The sequence below is a fragment of the Cylas formicarius genome, unplaced genomic scaffold (genome assembly GCF_029955315.1).
Source record: "Cylas formicarius isolate icCylForm1 unplaced genomic scaffold, icCylForm1.1 PGA_scaffold_12__32_contigs__length_19106922, whole genome shotgun sequence".
Classification (NCBI taxonomy): Eukaryota; Metazoa; Arthropoda; class Insecta; order Coleoptera; family Brentidae; genus Cylas; species Cylas formicarius.
In genome coordinates this window covers 412,390-435,456 of record NW_026844225.1, presented here as the reverse complement: position 1 = coordinate 435,456, position 23,067 = coordinate 412,390, and the positions used below count along the sequence as shown (strand labels likewise).

At 43.2% G+C, this 23,067-nt stretch overlaps 1 protein-coding gene across 1 annotated transcript; it reads right to left on the bottom strand.

The window, feature by feature from the left end:
- Positions 1-1,482: 1,482 nt before the first annotated feature.
- Positions 1,483-2,348, bottom strand: LOC132695743 (uncharacterized). Its single transcript, XM_060660196.1, has 3 exons — positions 2,181-2,348; positions 1,762-2,123; positions 1,483-1,710 (listed from the first exon to the last, which is right to left on the bottom strand). The coding sequence occupies exons 2-3, from the start codon at positions 1,987-1,989 to the stop codon at positions 1,483-1,485; spliced, it is 456 nt and encodes a 151-aa protein (XP_060516179.1). The 5' UTR covers positions 1,990-2,123; positions 2,181-2,348.
- Positions 2,349-23,067: the final 20,719 nt, after the last annotated feature.

The following is a 23,067-nucleotide window of genomic DNA, read 5'->3' as shown; positions in this document are numbered from 1 at the left end:
GAGTCGCTCCAAGACCACGACGTGGACGTTGCCCTCTTGCAGGAAACATTCCTCAAGGGGGACGACAAGTTCCACATCCCCAACTACGTGGTCTACAGGAGTGACAGGACGTCAGGACCCGGGGGCGGCGTGGCCATAGCGGTCAAACGCTCCATCAAACACCAAGAGATCCCCGCACCGGAGTTGGGCCACCTAGAGACAGTCCAGGTGGCCGTCCACATGAGATCGGGGCCCCCATGGAGGATCGCATCGATATACTGCAGGCCCACAACACGGTTCCCTGCAGACGACTATGGAGCGATCCTCGCGCAGGACGACAGCCCCCTTATCCTAGGGGGGGACCTGAACGCGGCGCACGAAGAACTAGGGCACACAACAACAAATCCGCTGGGGAAGGGGCTTAAAAACCTCCTCGAGTCGAGGATCATCTCGATCATCTCCCCCGCGGAGCCCACGCACTACCCAGCTCACGGTCGTCCTTCCAACTTGGATCACTTTTTGATCCAACACTTGGATAGGACGCACCACATCCAGGCGCTACACGAGCTCCAGTCGGACCACCTGCCGATTCTGGTCAGATTCGACAACCGTCCGGCCCCGGAGGACCCCCCGAAGCTCAGGCGGTTCACAAACTGGAACGCCTTCCAAGATGAGCTTCGGGACACCGGTCCGATCCCGACGATCGATTCACCGGCCGACATCGACGCAGCCATTGTCAAAATCACCCGCGACATCACGGATGCCTTACATAAGGCCACGTCCTGCTCAGCAAAGCCCCAGTTCGCAGAGCGCCTGCCCCCAGAACTGAAACTACTGGTCAGGCGCAGGAACAGAACGCTCAGGAGAGCCAGAGCTACCCTCGACCCGGCCATCAAGAGGGAGGCAAACCGCCTCTCGAGCCAGGTCAAGAGGGAGCTCGCTGAGCTGAGGCAGGAAATATGGCAGTGCAGACTGGACCGTATAAACGAAGAAGACATAGGGCCTTGGGACATGGCCCACAGGCTAACAAAAGGGCGTAGCAGAAAGATCCCGATCTTAGCGTCCAAGGATGGACCTGCTACGACCCCTGAGCAAAAAGCCGCCATTTTCTCAAGGTCGCTAGTGAAACAGTTCACAGAGAACGTAAGAGTGGGCCGGCATGCAAGCCTCGACGTAGCGTCCCGTCAAACGGCGCTTCTAGTCCGCTCGACCGCAGCCGTCAGCACATTCGCCCCCGTCACGCCCAAGGAAGTAGCCACACTTACAAGACGCCTTAAAAGGAAGAAAGCCCCTGGATTGGATGCCATCACCAACGCCGCCCTCAGCCACCTCCCGAGGAAGCAGATCGCGGAAATCACCAACATTGTCAACGCGGTCTGCCGCACACAATATTTCCCCAAAGCCTGGAAGAGAGCAAAAATCATACTAATCCCGAAATCGGGCAAACCGGCCAGGAACCCGGAAAGCTACCGCCCGATTAGTCTGCTCTCTTCCCTGGGGAAATTAGCGGAGGCGATCATCCTCGATCGACTGAGGGAAACCCCACAGATAGCGACGCTGATCCCGGAGGAACAATTCGGTTTCGTCCGGGGGAAGTCCACGTCCATCCAAGCCACCCGGCTCACGGAGCAAGTGGCAGCGTCGCTGGGGAAAGGGTTCGTCGCAGCAGCGGCCCTGTTGGATATCTCCAAGGCATTTGACAAGGTGTGGCACGCGGGGCTGGTGCACAAGCTGTACGCAAACGGCGTCCCGCTACACATAGTGAGACTCGTCAGTTCGTACCTGGAAGACAGGACTTTCCAGGTACACGTCGAGGATCACTTGGCAGCTCCGGAGTACATCAGCGCGGGGGTCCCGCAAGGCTCCCCGCTTGCACCGCTGTTGTACAACCTGTATGCCCACGATCTCCCGAAGGACCCCAGGACCGCCAACTACCAGTTTGCCGACGATACAGCCATCGTCGCGTCGGCCAAAACCCGGGCATGGGCGGTTAAACGGGTCCAGGGTCATCTTGACGACATCGCCGAGTGGGCGAATAAATGGAAGATTGCCATAAATGGCGAAAAAACGCAAGCCATCCTATTCGCCCGCAAGAACGGCAAAGGCAGGAACCCGGAAAAGAAGCTGACCGTCAACGGCACAGCCTTTAAATGGTCAAAAACAGTCAGTTATCTAGGTCTTACTTACGACAAGAAACTCACATGGAACGACCACTACAAAGTGGCGAGAAGTAAAGGCGTCGCACTGAGGGGGAAGCTCTACCCGCTGCTCGCGCGAACCAGCAGACTGTCGGTCAGGAACAAGATGATGATTTGGAAACAAATCATCAGACCGGCAGTCCTATACGCATCCCCAGCCTGGGCGTATGCTCCGCACCACAGATTGAAGGACCTAGAGGCCCTTCAAAGCACAACGCTCAGGTGGATCGTAAACGCGCCCTGGTTCGCGAGGAACGAACAACTCCGGCGAGAGCTAAACACGCCCTCAATCGCCGACTACATAGTCGATACTTCAAGACGTTTCTTCGACAAGATCCGCAGTACAAACTCGGAAATTATTCGAGAAACGTTCGACTACAGCAGCCAATCCAATCCACGACCACGGAACATTCCACGTCCCAAGGACCTGGTACAGTGACCGTCCACTAGAGCGAACCGACGCCGCAGCCCCGCCATTTAATATTTAATCATTGTATATATAATTGTAACCCCGACTACAAAAGTCAGATTTTATAATCACACTTAATAAATTAGAGTTTACAAGCGTGTAGATAGTAACATAACGTCTGGAGCGTTCTACAACGACAGACCTTCGCACACTGGTTCATCACTTCTCTTTGTTATTTTACCTATAAAAGATTAGCTAGGAACCGAATACATTATTTTACTGACCTTGAACGAGATGAGAGTCTTGTTGCTATGCTACGCTGTCTTTACTACCTGTTCGGACGTGTCGACGATAGTCGCCGCGCTGCCCGAGGAAGGTGTGATTGATTATTTGCAAAAATTCGGATTCCTTTCACCTAACGACAACGAATCTTTAACGCAGATCAATGCGTCGAGTTTGCAACGTGCCCTAATAGATTTTCAGGATTTCTATAATTTACCGGTGGATGGTACTCTTAATAACGAAACCGTCGAACTAATAAATAAACCCCGATGTGGTGTAATAGAAAATGCCTTCACGACTGTATCGCGATGGCAGAAAACGGATTTAAATTGGTATATTCAAGTACCGCCCAGTCACTATCAAGAGTTAAAAGTGCTGGCAACCGAGGTTTTTAAAATATGGAGTGATGAATCAAATTTAAATTTTTTCTTAAATTACTCAGAGCCGGATATAATGATTTTGATGTCTGACAAATATACTACCCACAGACAAAGCATAAGATGTAAAGGGAACGAATCCTGCCCTTTTGCTTTCGACGGAAGGGGTAACATATTAGGACATGCATTTTTTCCAAATCAACAACAAGAGTGCGTGGAAGTTCATTTGGATAAATCCGAAGATTGGTACTACGGTTTAGAAGTGCCTGCGCCCGGAGGAAAGACGAGCTTGTTTACTGTGTTGTTCCACGAAATTGGACATACGTTGGGTTTGGCGCACAGTAACGATCGCAATGCCATTATGTACCCTTGGTATAGCTTAAATTCTAAGACATTGTCATACGACGATGTTGCAGGTCTTCAACGTTTATATGGTAAAAAAACCACAACCACCGCCAGCGTAACAACTCCGACTACAACAACAACAACTACCACTACCACTACTACTACAACTACGAAACCTCCGATAGGGAAAAACGAAACAAAAGTACCAGATTTGTGTCACGTAAATCCATCCATATTTTTGGTTACATCTAACCATCATATGTATCTATTTTACGACAAATGGGTTTGGATAATAAGATTAGGTGATAAAGTCTACATGGAACCTAAAATGATATCAGATTATGTCCCTATTTACGCTCCTATTTCGCATATCTACCAAAGACCCAACGGACAACTTTTGGTAGTCACTGGTGATTCGTTTTATTTACTTCACTTCCCGAGTTTCACGGTAGTGGGCGACCGACAAAGCGTCCAGCGACTGGGTGTGCCTGCGGGTAAAACAGTGAACGCCATTTTTAATACGTATGGCGGTCGAACGTATATATTTTACGGTAAACGCTACTATGCAGAAATAGACGAGTGTTCTTTGAGTGCGAGTGAACACGGTTTTACTACGGAACTGTTTCCGGGTCTGCCCGACGATTTGTCGGGCGCGTTTCGATACACCAACGGACATTTGTATTTTTTCAAAGAGAAAACGTATTACGAATACAACGAATTTTTGAATAAATTAACGAGAGTCGGTGAAATAGACTTGAGTCTTGTCGGAATTAATTGTCCCACAGAGAGTGTCTTTAAACAAATTAGGGATTTGTTAAGAAAGTTATCGATCTTTCACAACAATGAATAAGAAGATAGTTTTCTTCGACGATTTTAGAAGCTTGGATACCGAACAACTTGAATTGATTCCTGTGCAACATTTCTTGGAGCATGTGAGACCGCACGATTTGTTAAATATGTGGCATAAGTTACCAGTACGACATCGCAACAATTTTGAATTGCAAACTCATTTGCCCTGCTTTGTTCACTATAACAGACCGGACAGCAAAATGCATATCGACGGCCCGGCACCTCCCCAGAATAAATGTCATTATTGTTTGAGTGTTATAAAAGCAGTTACCGAGATCTAGGATAGATTCATTCGGGCTAGAAACATGGTTTTGTTAAGTGCTCACTTTGTTTTGTTGTCGGCTGTGGTACAAAACGTTTTCTATATACATAAACCTAAGGATGTGATTGAAGCGTTCGTTTGTTTCAAAAATCATAATAATCGGTGCATTTGGCCCGATACGTGGACGCGTATGCAACTCGCTCAGGTCAACGGAATCGACAAGCTACAAACTTTTAGCGTGACATTGTCGAATAACACTACCGCAGATAAGCCGTATTTAAATTACAAGGTACGTTTCGTTTTCGCGAACCGGAGCTACGAAGACCACGGCGAATGGCAAACGATCGCTATCAAGAATTCCAATAACACCAGCGGCGGCGTTAAAGACAATTGCGGTAACGAATACAATATCTCGGCAGATCGAAAAACTATTTTAATCCCGCTATATGTAACTACGTGCGCTTGTTTGTTTCTTTTGGCAAAATGCTTATTCAAATTGACTAAATGTAAATATCTCGCTTAATTACACCGATAGTGGGGGGTTGTTGATATATAAGTGCATTTGAATTTGATACCGAAGTCAGTCAGTCGATGAAAACACGATTTTCGAAATAAAGAATTCAGGTGTCCGTTTCATCTTCAAGAACAAGCACATAGATTTTCAAGTCCAGGATTTTTGGGATTTTTTGTTCTTTCTGGAGGACGAGGTGGGAGAAATCATGTTCTGGAACGACATAACAGTCTACATCGGGAGCAGTATCGAGGTGACCTATTCGAACGAAGAAGAGAGCTGTGAGTTGATACTGAAACAGGATCATGGCGACGAAATTATCCTCGACCGCGATGAAGTAGAAAATCTCATGGACCAGAAACACCGTTTGTACGAAGCATTACGTTGTCTACATATGAGCTAATAAATATTTACTATTGTATCTATTGTTTTTCTTTTATTAAACCGTGATTATTGAGACACTCTGTATAAGTCACTCGACTTGTTTACCGACGACCCGATCACCCGAGTCACCGCGCCACACCGTCTCCGCGCCGCACCGTCACCGCCCTCTACCGGGGGGGGCCTACGACGGTCGGAGCGCGCGACATCTAGCAGCGACGGGCGGAACCGGGGCAAAACAGGACGCTACACAAGCCGGCGACACAAGCGCGCGACATCTAGCAGCGACGGGCGGAACCGAGGCAAAACAGGACGCTACACAAGCTGGGTGGGGGGCGGAGCGCACTCTGGTAGACAGGGGGGACACTAGGACGCCACGCGCGGGGGGGGCCCCCGCTGCGGGGGGGTTAGGAAATTGAGGTTATGTACGGTTTCTGTTGCTTATATCGGCACTATATATCTACTCTTTGTTTCTCAAAAACTTCACAATGTCGAAATTCACCCCGATTATGACCAAACTCCATCCTATCAAACCTCGGAACCCTTTCAAAATACTGATCATTATGATCATTCCCAGATTTATAACGGCGAACCCGTTCATCACGACTACAACCTTTCCGACCCAAATTCAGATTTCGATAATAATGTCGAAAATAACGAGGAAATTCCCGAAAATTTTCAGGACGTAGCCTCCCATCTAGAATTAATTTAAACAACGTAGCCCAACAAATCGAACTTCCTTATTTTTACCTTCCTGAAAAACAAATCACGGTACTCATTGATTCCGGCGCCTCCGACTCAATAATTTCGCCAAAAACAGCCAATTTATATCCACTAAATCAATTTATTGAACCCTTTGAAGTTAAGGCATGTAAATAAGTATACAAGGAGGATAAAAATTTAAAAATTCCACTATTACAAGAACTAGGGATTAATTTAAATTTTAATTTTCGTGTACTAAATTGGCATAACGATTTCGACGCGCTTATAGGAACCAAAGATCTGAAAAAATTAAATGCATTGATTGATTACGAAAATAAAATACTTACTTTACAAAATATTAAAATTACATTTTCACTTGCCTATAACAAACCGCTGCATCAACCAATCAATAATTTTAATAGTAAATCTTTACTTATCCCAGTTAATTTAGAAAATGGAACTGCTCTTCTCCCTTCGTTCCGTATTAATGAACATATAGTTCCCGATTCATTAGTCGAAGTAAATGACGGATTTTGCAAAATTCCAAACCCAGTACCAAACGTTTCAATTAATTTCCACCAAAGAGTTAGGGTTATTCCTGAGGATCAATTCGAGCTATTAAATCCCCCGTTCGATCGCCCCTCGAAATTCAACCCTGAAAGTCAACTAAGGCTTGATCACCTATCGCCTTTAGAAAAATCAAAACTCTTGCCCCTATGCCACGAATATAAAGATATTATGTATCACGAGGATTGTGATCTTACTTTTACGAGTCAAACTAAACACATCATTCGAACGAAAGACGACCGGCCAGTCTATGTAAAATCCTTTAGACACCCACCAAGTATGAACGTTGAAATTCAACTTCAAATCCAGAAACTACTCGACAATAAAATCATTCGACCCTCTATTTCGCCATATTCTGCGCCCGTCTGGATTGTACCGAAGAAACTCGATGCTTCTGGGAAACGCAAATATCGTATGGTCAAAATCTCTTTCCGAACATATGGATCACATCCGAAAAATCTTCAAAAAATTCAAAGAAGTCAATCTGAAAATTCAACCCGACAAATCTGATTTTTTGTGCAAAGAAGTTGCATTTCTGGGACACATCATTACTGCTGAAGGTATAAAACCTAACCCTTCAAAAATTGAAGCAATCCAAAGATACCCCATACCAAAGTCACAAAAAGAAATTAAGGCATTTTTAGGATTGGTGGGATACTACCGCCGTTTCATTAAAAACTTCTCCAAAATTACATTTTCCATGACTAAATGTCTTCGCAAAGGTAGTGAAAACTGTATTGGAAACCAACAATACAAAGAAGCATTTTTAAAATGTAAGGAACTTATTAGTAACTCTCCTATTCTTCAGTATCCGTACTTTTCAAAACCCTTCAAATTAACGACTGATGCCTCCATTGGCAGCGTCTTATCCCAAAATGACCGTCCCATAGCTTATTACTCTCGTACTCTAAACTCCGCCGAGAAAAATTATAGTACCACGGAAAAAGAACTTCTCGCTATTGTCGAATCCACTAAACATTTTCGTTGCTACCTCTATGGCTCAAAATTTCTGATAGAAACCGATCATAATCCCTTGGTATGGTTATCGAAAATTAAGGAACCTAATGCTAGGTTAATAAGATGGAAACTAAAACTAGAAGAGTTCAACTTTGAAATTAAATACAAAAAAGGCAAGGATAACGTCGTAGCCAACGCACTTTCTCGTATAGAACTTAACGTCAATCAAACCAACGATGCCTCGGACACCCGATCCAATGTCCCTAATGTTGACGATACAGTCGCCAATCTTAGTGATTTCGATCTCGCCGATTTCGTTCTTAACGAAAAATATAATGATATAACAACCGACACCGTCAATGCTACTACCCAACCCGAAGAACAAACAAGACGTGACGTAATAGATAATGTCTTCAACGTCACCGTTCATTCAAACAATGACACACGAGGAAAACATCTCCCAATCTCCGAACTACCCTTAAATTACGCTACAAATCGCTTAGTCATCTACTATGGCCAAAAATATAAACATACATTCTCCAAGCCTTTTCAGAAAAATCACCACTTCGTTCGTATATTAATAGAGGACAGGATTGAGCACATCCAAAAAATAATAAAAGAAATAATAAAACCTGATGTCGCTTTCACTATTTTTATTCCCAATCACGAACTTAAAGTCGAATTCGAAAGAATAGTCTCCGCAAATTTAAACGCTTCAGCAAAACTTCTCATATCAAACTCTTACGTGACAGACGTAACCAACCCTAAGCAACAAAAAGATATTATTTCTAACTATCACCAGAGCAATCATAATGGCATAACGGAAACCTATCATAATATCAAACAAAAATATTATTGGCCAAAACTCAGGGATGCAATTACGGCATTTATAAATAAGTGCGAAATTTGTCTACAGAATAAATATGAAAGACATCCGTACAAAATAGCTTACGAAGGCCCTCTGCTCGCTGAAAAGCCTTTTAAAACTATTCATTTGGACATATTCCAATTTTCAAACTCCCAATTCCTCACTATAATCGATTCTTTCTCTAAATACGCCCAAGCATATTTTGTCTCTGATAAAAATTCCGTAACTATTCTCAGCAAACTTAGACATTTCTTTGCGCATCACAACGTTCCGCAAAAAATCGTTACGGACCAAGGAAAAGAATTTCAAAATAACCTCTTCAGGGAATTTCGTCAACTTTTTAATATCGAAATTCACTATACAACTCCCGGTAACTCTTCTTCAAATAGCCCAGTGGAAAGACTTCACTCTACTTTACTTGAAAAATTAAGAATACTAAAAATGCAAAATTCGGAAGTGACTTCCCAGAATCTAATGATTTCCGCAGTCCTCATTTATAATCAAAGTATTCACTCCACAACTGGACATTCTCCATTTTCTATACTTTATGGCCCTTACTTTAATGAACCTAATATAAACAATGTTTGACGTTATTCGAACAATACAACGAAAATCGAAAAAAGGAATTATTACCATTTTTTTGAACACATTTATAAAACCGCTTATCGAAAACAATCTAAAAACACCGAAAAACAAAATAAAAATCCTGAAACACCTCCAGACTTACACAGTGATCAAATAATCTACAAGAAAACGACTCTAAGGAATAAAATGAATCCTCAGTACATACCGACAAAAATTACGAACGTCGATAAAAATAAAAAATAACTGGCATTTCTAAAAAAACCCACCTCTACGCATATACGAAAAATTAAAAGGCTTAGAAAAAATCCTCTTTCTTTTCAGCCTCCTGATCCCGATCCTGTAGGCCCAAGCACTTCAGGTCTACAAACTTCCGAATAACGGATATTATACCTCATTAGTTTTAAATCATTATCATACTACATCTGTACCATTTAACATTACTAATATTAAGCATTTATTATGCCATTTACTCAATAATGTATTAATTTTAGAGAAGTTAGTAAACGAGCAAAATAATAATTTTACAAGGAAACAGTTCCATCACGTATATAGGGCATTAAATTTCACTTACGATACTTATGCAAAGCTCAACATTTACGACTTGAATAACCGTAAGAAAAGAGGATTAATGAACTTTCTTGGCAGCGGTATTAAGTTCATCACCGGAAATCTCGATAATAATGATATGGATACGATTATGCAAAATGTAGGAATACTTAAGCAAAATCAACTAAATTCAATGCGTAATACGTGCAAATAAATAACCTTAATCAATTTATAGAAAAGCTGCTAAGAGTATTTTCATTTGTGCACTTACAAACCTTAGATCTTGAAATATTCAGCTCTGATGAAATAAACGAGATTTGGCAATACCTGAAAGTTCATTGCCCTAAAAATGCCCTATGGCCTATTAATCATATTTCCGAAATAACTATAATGCGACTTTCAAATTGTGTATCCAATACCCAACAACGATTCGAAAATGTTAATTAGCCCTAGTAAATATTATTGTAATAACCTGTGGTACAAACATTGCCAAATAGTTAATTCAAGATGGTTGTGTTCGAATCAGTTAAATAATTGTCATCTTCCAGTTGACTGTCAGTATGCTACTGTACAAAACAACTTTCGTGTGCATACTATAACATTTAAAAACTCCTTACTGTTCTGTGCAAAGAAGTCGGAACTAGTATACGAAGACTGCTTCCAGTTCCAAAAAGAACTTCTTCGAGGTTGCTTCCTGATCCAGAGCCAATGCGACGTCATCATCGACAACCAGAAGTATTCCTTGGGTATAAATAATATATCCATTCAGTATCCGGAAACGACAAATCTTCAACCAAGCAACCTCACCATAAATCTACAAATGAAACACTTAGAGGATCCGACCCTTATTCAAGACGACCTGATACTGCCGATGAAAACCGAAAGATTGGTTCACCAAAACCAAACATATTACTGTTTAATTTTCTCATTTGTGTATAGTTCTCCTGACTAGTTCCAGCATCATGCTCTACCAATGGAGAAAACATAGACTCCTAGAGGCCATCCCTGTCAAAACCCTAGAAATAATCATCAACGAGGACGTTGAAGAATCTAAGGGAGGAGGAGAAATATCCCTAGACGGGACGCATCCTGCTGAATAGACGCTGAATCAACGATTAAGCCATATAAAATCGACTGCCACCGTTTCCCGTGTAATATTAATGTAGTGTCAAAGCCCTTCGCTGTTCACATTAATTGTTCGTTTTTAGTTTTAAGAAAAGTCCTGTTTTTCGAAAATAAACCTTTTTTAAAACGTACTCCGTCGGTCGTGTTATTTAACTCGCGAATACTTTAGTATGGGACGACATAATAAAATTGATTCGTTTTATTTATGTCAAACGTATGCTAAAATACCTAAACATCTTATAAGAGACAATGCTAATTGTCTCGTAATTTTCAAACAAGACGATTTAAATTTGAAACACATATACAACGATCATATCGGTACCGATATGACTTTTGAACGTTTTAAAGAAATGTGTGCTTTATGCTGGAACGAAGCGTTTAGTTTCCTAATTATATTTAAAGACTGCGATATTAACCAAGGAGGTCGATATAGGAAAACATTTGATTGCTTCATACATTTCCAATGGTCGTATCGCGGCGGCGAAGCTGTTTCGACCTGTTCAGGAGCTGTTTAGACCTGTTCAGAAGCTGTTTAGACCTCATCAAGAGCTGTTTTAGACCTGTTCAGGAGCTGTTTAGGTCCCCGATCAAAAGTTGTTTACACCTGATCAGAGAGAGCTGTTCCTATAAAGGTTATTCACTAGTGGTTCTACATTCAGAACGTAACTTGCTATAGACGGTGATATCGAGCGCTATGATCAGTCAACAAAATGATAAAGTTTTGAAAAACGAATACGAATTGTTATTTAAAAAGTATCCTAATAATAGTTTATTTAACGAACAAGACAGGGAAAATTATAAACAAATTGTATACAAAAGGAACGCTCACAAAAGACATTATAAATCCAATGCTCAAATTGACGGAAGTAGGCTGAAAAAATATAAAAATATTATTGCACTAACAATAACTGGGGGAAACGGACAACAATGGAAGTGACACCCAATAAAAAATATTACATTTATTGGGACGGTCACTTAAATGAGATAAATTCGCTAATTGAAGAATTGCGCGAAGCCGATATTATAGAATGAAGCCGTCGAAATTTATTACGGTTGCCAAGCGACAAGTTGTCGAGGAACTTCATAAACCCGCTCGTATATACTTTAAACGTAGAAAAACTATAATTAAACCTTTATATGATCTGTTTCAAGCTGACCTTATCGAAATGATTCCGTACGCAAAACAAAATCATGGATACAAATACATACTAATTGTAATAAATTGTTTTTCTAAATTTGTTTGGGCGCTAAATGTAAAAAATAAGTCGGGAGCGGAAGTGACGAGAGCTATGGAAACAATTTGAAAGTCCACCAAAAAACCAAAAAATTTACAAACTGACGCTGGAGCTGAATTTTTCAACAAAGACTTTCAAAATTTAATGAAAAAATATCATATCAATCATTATAATGTATTTAGCGAGAAAAAGGCCGCTATAGTGGAAAGAGTGAACCGTACCATAAAAAATATAATGTGGAAAGAGTTTAGTCTACGAGGAAACTATAAATGGATCGACATATTATCGGAAATTGTTAGAAACTACAATAATAAACATCACAGCGTAATTAAAATGAAACCGGCCGATGTTACAAAGAAGCACGAAAAAAAAGCTATTGGAAACGGTGTTTAATCGAATAAAAATGACAAATCTTAATACCAAATTTAAGATTGGCGATCGCGTACGAATATCGAAGAGGCGAGGTGTTTTCGATAAAAAATACCAACCAAATTGGTCAACGGAAATTTTTACGGTAGATAAAGTTCAACTAACCAATCCCACTACGTATTTATTAAAAGATGAAAATAATCAAAATATTCTCGGTGGATTTTACAACGAACAATTGCAAAAGTAAAGTTTCCAGACGTTTACCTAGTTGAAAAAATTTTCAAAAGAAAACGCGATAAAGTGTTTGTAAAGTGGTTGGGGTTTGATGACAAACACAATAGTTGGATAGATATAAATAATGTTGCGTAGGTGTGAGGAAGATTCAGTTGCAAATTAGTAGTGCTCATAAAACATCTAAAAAATGTGTATCCTCGACGTTCAAGGATTTCAGTATAAACAGAGCGGTTATATCGTTAAAGAAATCGCAATAATAAACGTGTCCAGAGGAGAAGTGTTTCATAGAATGGTGAAAACACCTTGTCCTTATAACTGGTTCACAGGTGAAATTAGAAATCATCTTTTGAAGACCACGAATCGTGTCCACGGACTATCCTGGGATGAAAAAAAAGATGAGACCTGTCTAGCTCAAGAATGTATAGTTAGTTTTATTGGAAACGTTGTACAAAATAACTATATTTATGTTAAAGGCAGTTGTAAGGTAAACCGGTTAAAATCACTGCTTTATTACAATGATATTGTCGATTTACATGACATTGGATGTCCAAATTTTAAAAATTTAAAAGAAAATAACCATTATAATTTTCATTGTAATAATCACTTTTATAATTCCTCTAATTGTGCCAAAGAGAATGTACTATTGCTGAGAAATTAGTATATTAATAAAAATCATCTTAAAAAATGAACTTGTTTTATTAACTTTAACCATGGTGTCGACCAAATCGTTGTCCCGTGGGTGCCCGCCGTCGTCGTCCGTGGTGCCAACCAAACCGTTGTCCGTGGTGCGTCGCCCCGCGGGGGGGCCCCCGCTGGTAGAGTCCCCGGGGGGGCTGCCGGTGGTGCCCGGCCCCCCGTCCCCCCGCCCCCCCGTCATTAGCGCCATAACTTAACCAAACCGTCGTCCGTGGTGCCAACCAAATCGTTGTCCGTGGTGCCAACCGTCGTCCGTGGTGCCAGCCGTCGTCCGTGGTGCCAACCAAACCGTGGTCCGTGGTGCGTAGTTCGCCCGCGTGCCGTTCGGGGGGGCCCGCGCGGGGCTGCCGCTGGTAGAGTCCCCCGCGGCGTAGCCCCCGCTGGTAGAGTGCCCGCCCCCATCTCGGGGGCGGGCACTCCGTCGTTGAACGGTCACTTTAATGCCGAGCTAATTATGTACCGTCCGTTCCGTCCCGTTGCCGCTAGATGTCGCGCGCGCGCTCTCGACAGAAAACCCGTCCGTCGTTGAACGGTCACTTTAATGCCGAGCTAATTATGTACCGTCGGTTTCGTCCCGTTGCTGCTAGATGTCGCGCGCGCGCGCTCTCGACATTATTCCTATCAGCGGCTGCGTCACCGCGAGGCGCCCCCACGTGTCCAAGTTTAATTAAAGAAAACTATATATACCATATCAAATATTTATCGAGGAGGGTCTTCTTCTTCTTCTTCTTCTCCTTTTTGCGTCCAGTTAGTCGACCATCCCGGTGTTCCTGTTGATGACGTTCTTGTTCCCGCCAAAAAAAAAATCTTTAAACGAAACCACAATCTAAATTTTCGATGAGGGAGAGTGCGGCATTACTTCAACCACCTCCACCCCCCTGTATATATATATAGACACTCCGTAATTTTATTTTGTCAGTATGTTATACTTTGCGTCCGGAAGCGGCCTCGTTAACACGCTGATAAATAAGTTACCTTTCGAACTACACCTTCCCGGTTATCAATTTTGCGGACCGGGTACGAAATGGAAAAAACGGCTTAGTCGCGGCGATAGCGGCGTGAATCCTTTGGACGCGGCGTGTAGGGAACACGATATTGCTTATTCGCAACATCAATCGCTCGAGGAGCGCCACAAAGCGGATAAAGAGTTGGAAAAGCGTGCGTGGGAGCGAGTAAAAGCGAAAGACGCGAAGTTTGGTGAAAAAGCGGGAGCGTTCCTTGTCACTGCCACAGTTAAGGCCAAACGCAAGCTCGGTATGGGCCAACCAAAGCAGCGGAAGCAGCAGCAGCAGCAGCAGAAACGTCGTCGCTCGGGGCTAAAAAAAAAGAAGGCGGGTGGTCGCAAGAAAATTAAAGTATCCCGCAAGCAGCGTAGCCCCGTTTCCTTTCGACAGGGGATCGTTAAAAAAAATTCGCAACGCATTGAAGAAAAAACAATTGTTGCACCACGATAATCCGACAACTTTAAAGCGCGGTGCGTCGGAGGCGCTTCGGGCGGGAAGAGACGCCGTCAAAAAGGCGGGCGGGCGTAAAAAAATTAAGGTGCCCCGCATTATACCGTTCGAATCGAAGAAGAAGAAGGGGGGAATTTTACCCCTTTTACCGTTATTGGGTGCCCTGGGGGCTTTGGGTTCGCTCTCGGGCGGTGCCGCTGCCATTGCCAAAGAAGAAGAAGAAGCAAAAAAACTTCCTATAAAGCTGCCCAGAAGAGCCCTATACGATATCGATTTAGTGGCGGCGGCACGCAAGTAAAAAATACCTTATTTTAGGGGTGTCTTTATGCGAGACACCTTACCCGAACGAATCAGATCGAAAGAGTGTGGTATAGTTAATTTGGACTTGAGTCGAAATCGAGGAACTCACTGGGTAGCCTACAAGAAAATGGGGACGGATGTCGACTATTTCGACAGTTTCGGTAACCTAAAACCGCCCGTCGAATTGGTTAAATACTTCGGCGGTAATGGCGTCAACATCTACTACAATCACGACCGATATCAAAAATTTATACAGTACAATTGCGGCCATTTATGCTTGCAATTTCTCTATAAAAGCGAGGGAGCGCGCGCCTCCCCCCAAAAGAGAACATGTCCGTCATCTTTACGCTGAAGGGACACAGTTCGGTTTTGTCCATCGACTTTGTCAATCCGCTGCATTTGGACGAAGGCGTAGAGTACGGTTTGGCTCTGATCGGATTCCACTCGTACAATAACATCCCCAACATTGAGAACGGCTCGAATAAGTTGTATTATTTCGACGAGGACAACCACGAGAACGTAATAAACATTCCGACCAGGTCGTACGAAATTAGTGACATTGAAAACTACATTAACGAGCATCTACCGAAAAAACATCCGGTCGACAAGAATGCAAAGTTAAAAGAAGAGATCTCAAACAAGCCCAACAACAATACGATAAAATGTGAAATCTATAGCGACACGTACGGGATAAACTTTAAAGATCACGACGACAGTATCGGAAAACTGTTGGGTTTTTCGCGGAAAATTCTGGAACCCCGCAGCGTGCACTGTTCCGATTTGCCTGTGGACATAATAAAAGTGAGAACCATACATATAGATAGCAACATAACGTCCGGAGCGTTCTACAACGACAGACCTTCGCACACAATTTACGAGTTTGCCTTGTCCGTGGATCCGGGGTACGCGATCGACGAAACCCCGAAATACCTAACTTACTTGCCGGTAAACAAGCGAGAAATCTACAACATTACGCTACACGTTCTGGATCAAAATTTCGAGCCGGTCAATTTCCGAGGCGAGGAAATCATCGTCAGATTGGAGTTGAAAAAGCTATCATAAATGTTGATTTTTAACGAGGCCGTCGAATATAAAGGTTCTAACAAACCGTCAGTAGAGTCAGTCACGAGACCGAGGGGTACCTGTAAAGGACGCCTTACACCGACGAACAAGCAATTTCTTCGTTTGCTGGGCTACGATGTTATCCAATCAAATTTTCGACATACACAGAAAACCAAAATATGACGAGTCGATTCAGCGCGTGGAAAGTCGCACCTATCACCCGTTTGTGAAATCATTTCTCAACAATGACACAATCGAGATAACGATCAATCAAGGAGACGCGTGGTTGCTTATGCACGACGCCGCCATTTGTGTTAAAGGAACGCTAAAAAGGCTCACCTGGACCGACGATTTGGAGTTTGTAAACAATGCCGGAGCATTTTTTTTTCGAAACTGTGACTTACGAGCTGAACGGAAAGGAAGTGGACAGCGTGCGCGATCCCGGTATAGTCAGTACGCTCCGCGGCTATCTATGTTACGACGAGAAGGATTCGAAGCATTTAGACGTCGCCGGCTGGAATTTCCCGCAACGAGCTATTCTCGACAAGGACGGATCTTTCAGCATGCGGATCCCATTGCGTCATTTTTTGAACATTTTCAACGATTATAATATGATAACGTGCGGAAAACAAACCGTAAGATTGGTACGGGCGAGACACGACAAAAATTGTATGGTTATTACTCCGAAGCCCGGCACCGCCGCCATTATTTCCAGCGAGGCGACCACGGCGGAATTAAAAATTGATAGCGTCGATCTCAGGGTCAAACATATATTTCCAAATGATGAAATCAAATTGCAATTGTTGCAATCGATTCGAGCGGATCAGCCCATTCTGATACCGTACCGAAGATGGGAACTGCACGAACATCCAGCCCTGACCGCGGGCGCTGTCAAAGAAATTTGGTCAGTAAAAACGTGCGCGGCGGTTGAGAGTCCCCGCTATGTGATCGTCGCGTTTCAAACAAATCGTAAAGATAATGAAAATAAAGACGCCACTTATTTCGATCACATCGATATAACGGATATACGACTAACGCTAAACGGAGAATATTACCCTCACGAACGCTCGCGCCTCGACTTTGACAAGAACGATTTTGTGGAGGCGCATCACAATTACACGGATTTCTATCCTAGTTATAAGGGATGCGAGGAGAGACGCGCCCTGCTCAACTACGAAACGTTCAAAAGTCGAGCCGTATTCGTCATCGATTGTTCTAGAAGAAACGACAGTCTGAAATCCAGCACGGTCGACGTTAAGTTAGATATCGAGGCTAAAAACGGATTTCCTGCAAATACGCGCGCCTATTGCGTCATCATTCACGATTGCATCGTGGAACACCGGCCGCTTAGCGAAATTGTCCGAACGTTGTCGTAATAATAAATACGAGGCAAATTTGATCGAGCGGCGCCAGTTCGTGGTACAAAGTTTGTGAAGTCAAAACATTTTGTTCCAGCTGCAAGACGGCGGCGAGGGCTTCGTCGTCAAGGAGTTGGCGGCATGTAATGGCAGTCAAAGCTGCCATTTCATTTTCAAGCCGCCAAAGGAATATGGGCGGCTGTCCTCCGCCGACAAGCGGGGGGTGCAGTGGTTGGAGGATCGCCTCCATGGATTGATATACAGCGGGGGATTTGTCGACTATGCGAGGGTGGACGACGTGATAAATCATATTAGCGCACAGGCCGACGTCATTTACGTGAGGGGACAGGTAAAGGCGGACTTTCTGGCCAAGAGGCTGGAGTCGTCGGCGTGGAAGCCCACCATCATTAACGTGGAACAGTTTGACGACAGCGAGCCACGGCGACGAGACGGCCACGCCGCAACTGTACCTCCGCCGCCGCCGCCGCCAAAGTTTGAGAAAAAACAGAGACCGAACTGTATGTTTCACAAGGGCGGAGGACGACGGATGTGCGCCCTAAATAATATTTTCGAATTATATTCATGGGTATACGCCAGTATACCCATTATTGTATAAAAAAAAATTAAATAAAATTTTTTTCAAAAAAAACTTTGTCGTTTTATTTTGATCTGCGCAACATGTATTATTAAAAAAAAAACACGTAAATATGAATAAAAAAAAATCATCTCCCACGTCCCCTCTATAAAAACGCTAGTTATGATCCGCGTAGCAACATGTATTATTAAAAAAAACACGTAAATATGAATAAAAAAAAATCATCTCCCACGCCCCCTCTATAAAAACGCTAGTTATGATCCGCGTATATTTAGTACTGCAGTTACTTTGTTCGAGAGCGGGGGGAGACTTAAATTTACTTTTTTTTCCGATATTTTTTGATTAAAAAAATTGTATCCATTTTCGATAGGCATTTTTTTTTAATTAACTTACCAACTTCGTTAATTTTGACTAGCATTTTGTCACTCAACTCGCCCGATTTGTGCGGTGACTCCCCCCTAGGTTAAAGTTAAAGATTTTTTTTTTTTTACAGATAACTATTCTAATAATTCCCGACGAATTTTATGATTAACGAGGATTGGATCTGTGTGAAATGCAAAACATTTTTTTCTATACTATGTTTTTTTATTTTTTTAAAAATCTAAATATGAACTACAACTGTTGGTATCCCAATCATCATCTGCTGTTGTTGTGACTGGTCCCGCCGTCCAATCTGTTGTCGTTTGATATGAACTACAACTGTTGGTATCCCAATCATCATCTGCTGTTGTTGTGACTGGTCCCGCCGTCCAATTCTGTTGCTGTTTTTTTTGTTGCCTTTGAGTTTGCAAGGCGTACCACTGCCGGTCCTCTTCAATTTTTTCATTCAATCTTGCTACCTGTTGATTTAGCTGATCCTCCTTCCACGCCGGCCACTCTTGTGGGTGTTTCTTCCATACGTGATTTGTGAGGCGCCGCTTAAGCAACAGGTGTGATTTATCGATGGGACAGAGAGTTAAATCTTTTGAAAAGAAGAAAAAAAAATTAAAAAAAATAAAAAAAAAATCTTCAAAAACTTACCAGCAGCGGAGTAGCAGCAATAAGGACCTTGTTTATTCATTGTCAAGTGTTTTCGGAGCACGAGTACACACACACACCCGATGTATCGCCACGAATAGCGCCGCTCGATCAAATTTGCCTCGTATTTATTACGACAACGTTCGGACAACTTCGCTAAGCGGCCGGTGTTCCACGATGCAATCGCATGACGCAATAGGCACGCGTAATTGCAGGAAATATGTGGCACAAATTACGAGTACAACGAATTTTTTAAATAAATAGATCAACGCAGGACCCGTGGATTTCAGTCTATTAGGCATCAATTGTCCACGCGAGAAATTTTTTAAATAAATTGATCAACGCAGGACCCGTGGATTTCAGTCTATTAGGCATCAATTGTCCACGCGAGAGCGTGTTTCAACAGATTAAAAATTTGTTAATGAAACTGACGACTAGGCGGTGACCACGATGGATAAAATACTGTTGAGCCATCCGACGAACTTGAACAGCGAAGACCTGAAAGTGCTGCCGGCACAATACCTCATAGAACGGGTGAGACCCTACGAATTGTTAAATATGTGGCACAAATTACCGGGAAAACATCAATGTAATTTTGAACTACAAACTCACCTGCCGTGTTTTGTGCATTACAACCGGCCTGACAGCAGAACCCATATCGACGGACCGGCTCCCTCGCAAAATCGGTGTTTTCATTGTTTGAGCGCTATAAAAAAGCGCTGACGACGTGGTGATCAGTGTCATTCGAGAACGCGATGGCTACGCTAAACGCCAAGTTTATTTTGTTGTCCACATTAGTGCAAAATATGTTTTATATTCACAAACCCAGCGGGGTAATTGAAGCATATGTGTGTTTCAAAAACGTCGATAATCGTAATTTTTCCTGTTCATGGCCGGACACCTGGACGCCGATGCATCTGGCGGCGACGGACGGCAACCTGTTTGAGACTAAACTGCCAATGAGTGCGGTGCACCAAAATTATAAAGTTCGTTTGGTTTTCTCCGATCGCAGTTACGGAGATCAGGGAGAATGGCAAAGCATTGTAAGCAGTAGCAGCAGCAGCAGTAGCAATGACTCTTTAAACAAAAACAACTCCAGAAGCCTCCAAGACAGTGGTGACGACGACGACGACAAGCACTTTTCCCCGAATCAAAAACAAACTATTTTCATTTTGTTATACCGCTACTTTTGTTATCAAAGTGTTTGGTCAAGATAACTAAAACTCAATGTGCCGTCCAATTTCGACGATAGGAGGGGGATGAAATGTATAAATACTGTGTAGGAGTTATAAAAACAATGTAAGTTTTGTGTGTGTGTTAGTTGACTGAACAACAAGAACAACAACGATGGGTGGTGATTGGGATGCAACATTTAATAATCACAGAAGAATTACGCCTACGCGTATTCCGGATACTACAGTAACGATCGATGAACATATATATGTCGAGATGGATTGCGCCCAAGTACGCCTGTATGTTAATGGCCAGCAGCGACTAGACTTTACCCACGAGGCATTTTTGGAGTTTTTATATTTTATTGACGAGGAAATTGGAAATCTAAAATGGAACGACGTCATCTTCCCCCTAGGAGATTGCATGCAAGCGACTTATTGGCACGAAGAAGAACGGTGTGACTTAACGCTGAAAAAATTCAATCCGTTAATCGAAATATACCTTGAGCGCGAGGAAATAGAAAAACTCGTGTCTCATAAAATGAACTTGTTCAATGCTTTAGAGTCTTTCCACTATATACGTCTCGGTCAATAAAATATACATATTCTACTTATTGTTTTTTTTATTTCTAATCAGTTTCTGACGGAAACACGCGCGCGCGCGGATGTACTCATCCGGCCACGTTATGTGTGGAAAATTAAAAATAAAATGCAATTTCCGGCAGCGAAGGAAACACATGCGGTAATAATATCAACGTTTCGTATTTCCTGTGTCGCAGGATGTGTGGATTACTAATCGGACCGAGTGGCTCATTAATTTGTTTTAAGCATTTTTTGCGGCGAAGGCAGGCGACGCGATGATCTCACCCGCTGCCCCGCGGCGGACGATGATGTCACCCAGCCGACGAGTTTCAACTATTTCTGCGAATAAGCAATGTCGTGGGCCTTACACGCCGCGTCCAAAGGATTCACGAAATATGTTGTATATATATAAAAGGGGGTGGTCGAATAAGGGTTGTAGTCATGCGGGTGGTGCAACAGAAACTCGCACTCCCCATCGAAAATTTAGATTTTGTTTGCGGCGAGGGCGGGAACAATAAAAGCAAACACGGAAAACTGTTACCCAACTCGTTTAGGGCGGTGTTTTGTGGACCGAGCGGGTGCGGTAAAACTAACGCCATGTTGACGCTACTCTTCAGCCCCAATGGAGCGCGTTTCGAGAACGTTTACGTCTACTCAAAGTCGCTGTATCAACCCAAATACCAACTACTGTCTCGCGTAATGAAGCAAACCAAAGGACTTGGATACTTTCCTTACAGGGATAGCGACGAGATAATCGACCCCAGTGAAGCGAAAGAGAATTCCGTGTTCATTTTCGACGACGTGTCGTGTGACAAACAAAATAAAATTCGCGAATATTTCTCAATGTGTCGACACAAGTCCATCGACGCGGCCTATCTCTGCCAGACGTACTCCAAAATACCCAAGCAACTGATAAGGGACAATTGCAACATTATAGTACTGTTTAAACAGGATGACGTGAATTTACACCACGTTTACGACGAGCACGTCTCCCCCGACGTTTCGTACGACGCGTTCAAAAATATCTGTTCCGCCTGTTGGCAGGACAAGTACGGAAGCCTCGTAATTGTCAAAGATTTTGAATTGAAAAACGGCCGTTACCGCAAGGGTTTTGATAAGTATATAAAAGTGGATGACAAGTGATCGTCGGAAACACACAGTGTCATGAAGGCGGCGCCCGTTGACATCGCCGACGCGGCGCTTAAACGGAAAGTAAACGACCTGTCCAAGTCAATTAGGAAAAAGTACTTGGCTCTAAAGTTGGGCAAGAGCGAGGAGGACGCGTCCATTCGGAAACTTTTTAAACCCGTCAGCGAGCCGCTCGAGCGTATTGCGAAAATAAAACCCCTCCAACCGGCGTTGTTAAAAGTAAAAAGCGAACATACCGGCCTCAAGCAAGAACCGAAAGCGGAAATCAAAAAGAACGACAACGTGTCGTTTTTGCCGTTGGAGGAGATTCGGGAAACGGCGACATCCTCGGCTGCCGATCGTAGTGTAGAGATGCAAGATATTCAGCAGGAGGAAGGGGAGGAGGATGAAGTGTTTGACACCTCGAATGTGGCTAACGAGTCCTTTCGATCATATCTGGATCAATATCCTGAGATTTCCCATCCTTATATTCAAAATTTATGGGCGAAATCGGCCGACACGGACATCGTTTATGGTCCCGTTTATGACTCGATCTCATCGAAATGGGTTCTCGGCAATAAGTGGATGGATTTTCATCGAAGATCCGGCGACATTATTGTGGACGGCACGCGTTACCCCGGCACTCTCGGCCTATATAATTTGGTGTTTTTGAAAAACCCCCAGACATACACCGAAAACGATTTGGCAGAATATAAAAAAATTATGGATGTCACGGGGGTACATAGGGACTGGCGCGGGCGTCTAAAAGGCGCGTCGACGGTACCCAAGTACGTTCAGGTCATTCGACCGTTAGTAAAACCGCGTCCTTATTCGTACAGTGGACAAGGTTATAGTATGCGTTATAATAACGCGCCTATGGAATACGTGTACTGGGACGACGTCAACGAACTCGTTGAGCGCC

Bases quoted from the DNA above. Each gene is read 5' to 3' on its own strand.
- LOC132695743 (XM_060660196.1), bottom strand. From the start codon at position 1,989: ATGACCCTGGACCCGTTTAACCGCCCATGCCCGGGTTTTGGCCGACGC. The intron at 1,711-1,761 runs GTACGAACTGAC...GTTTGCGTACAG, and splicing joins TGGAAAGTCCTGTCTTCCAG to CTTGTGCACCAGCCCCGCGT.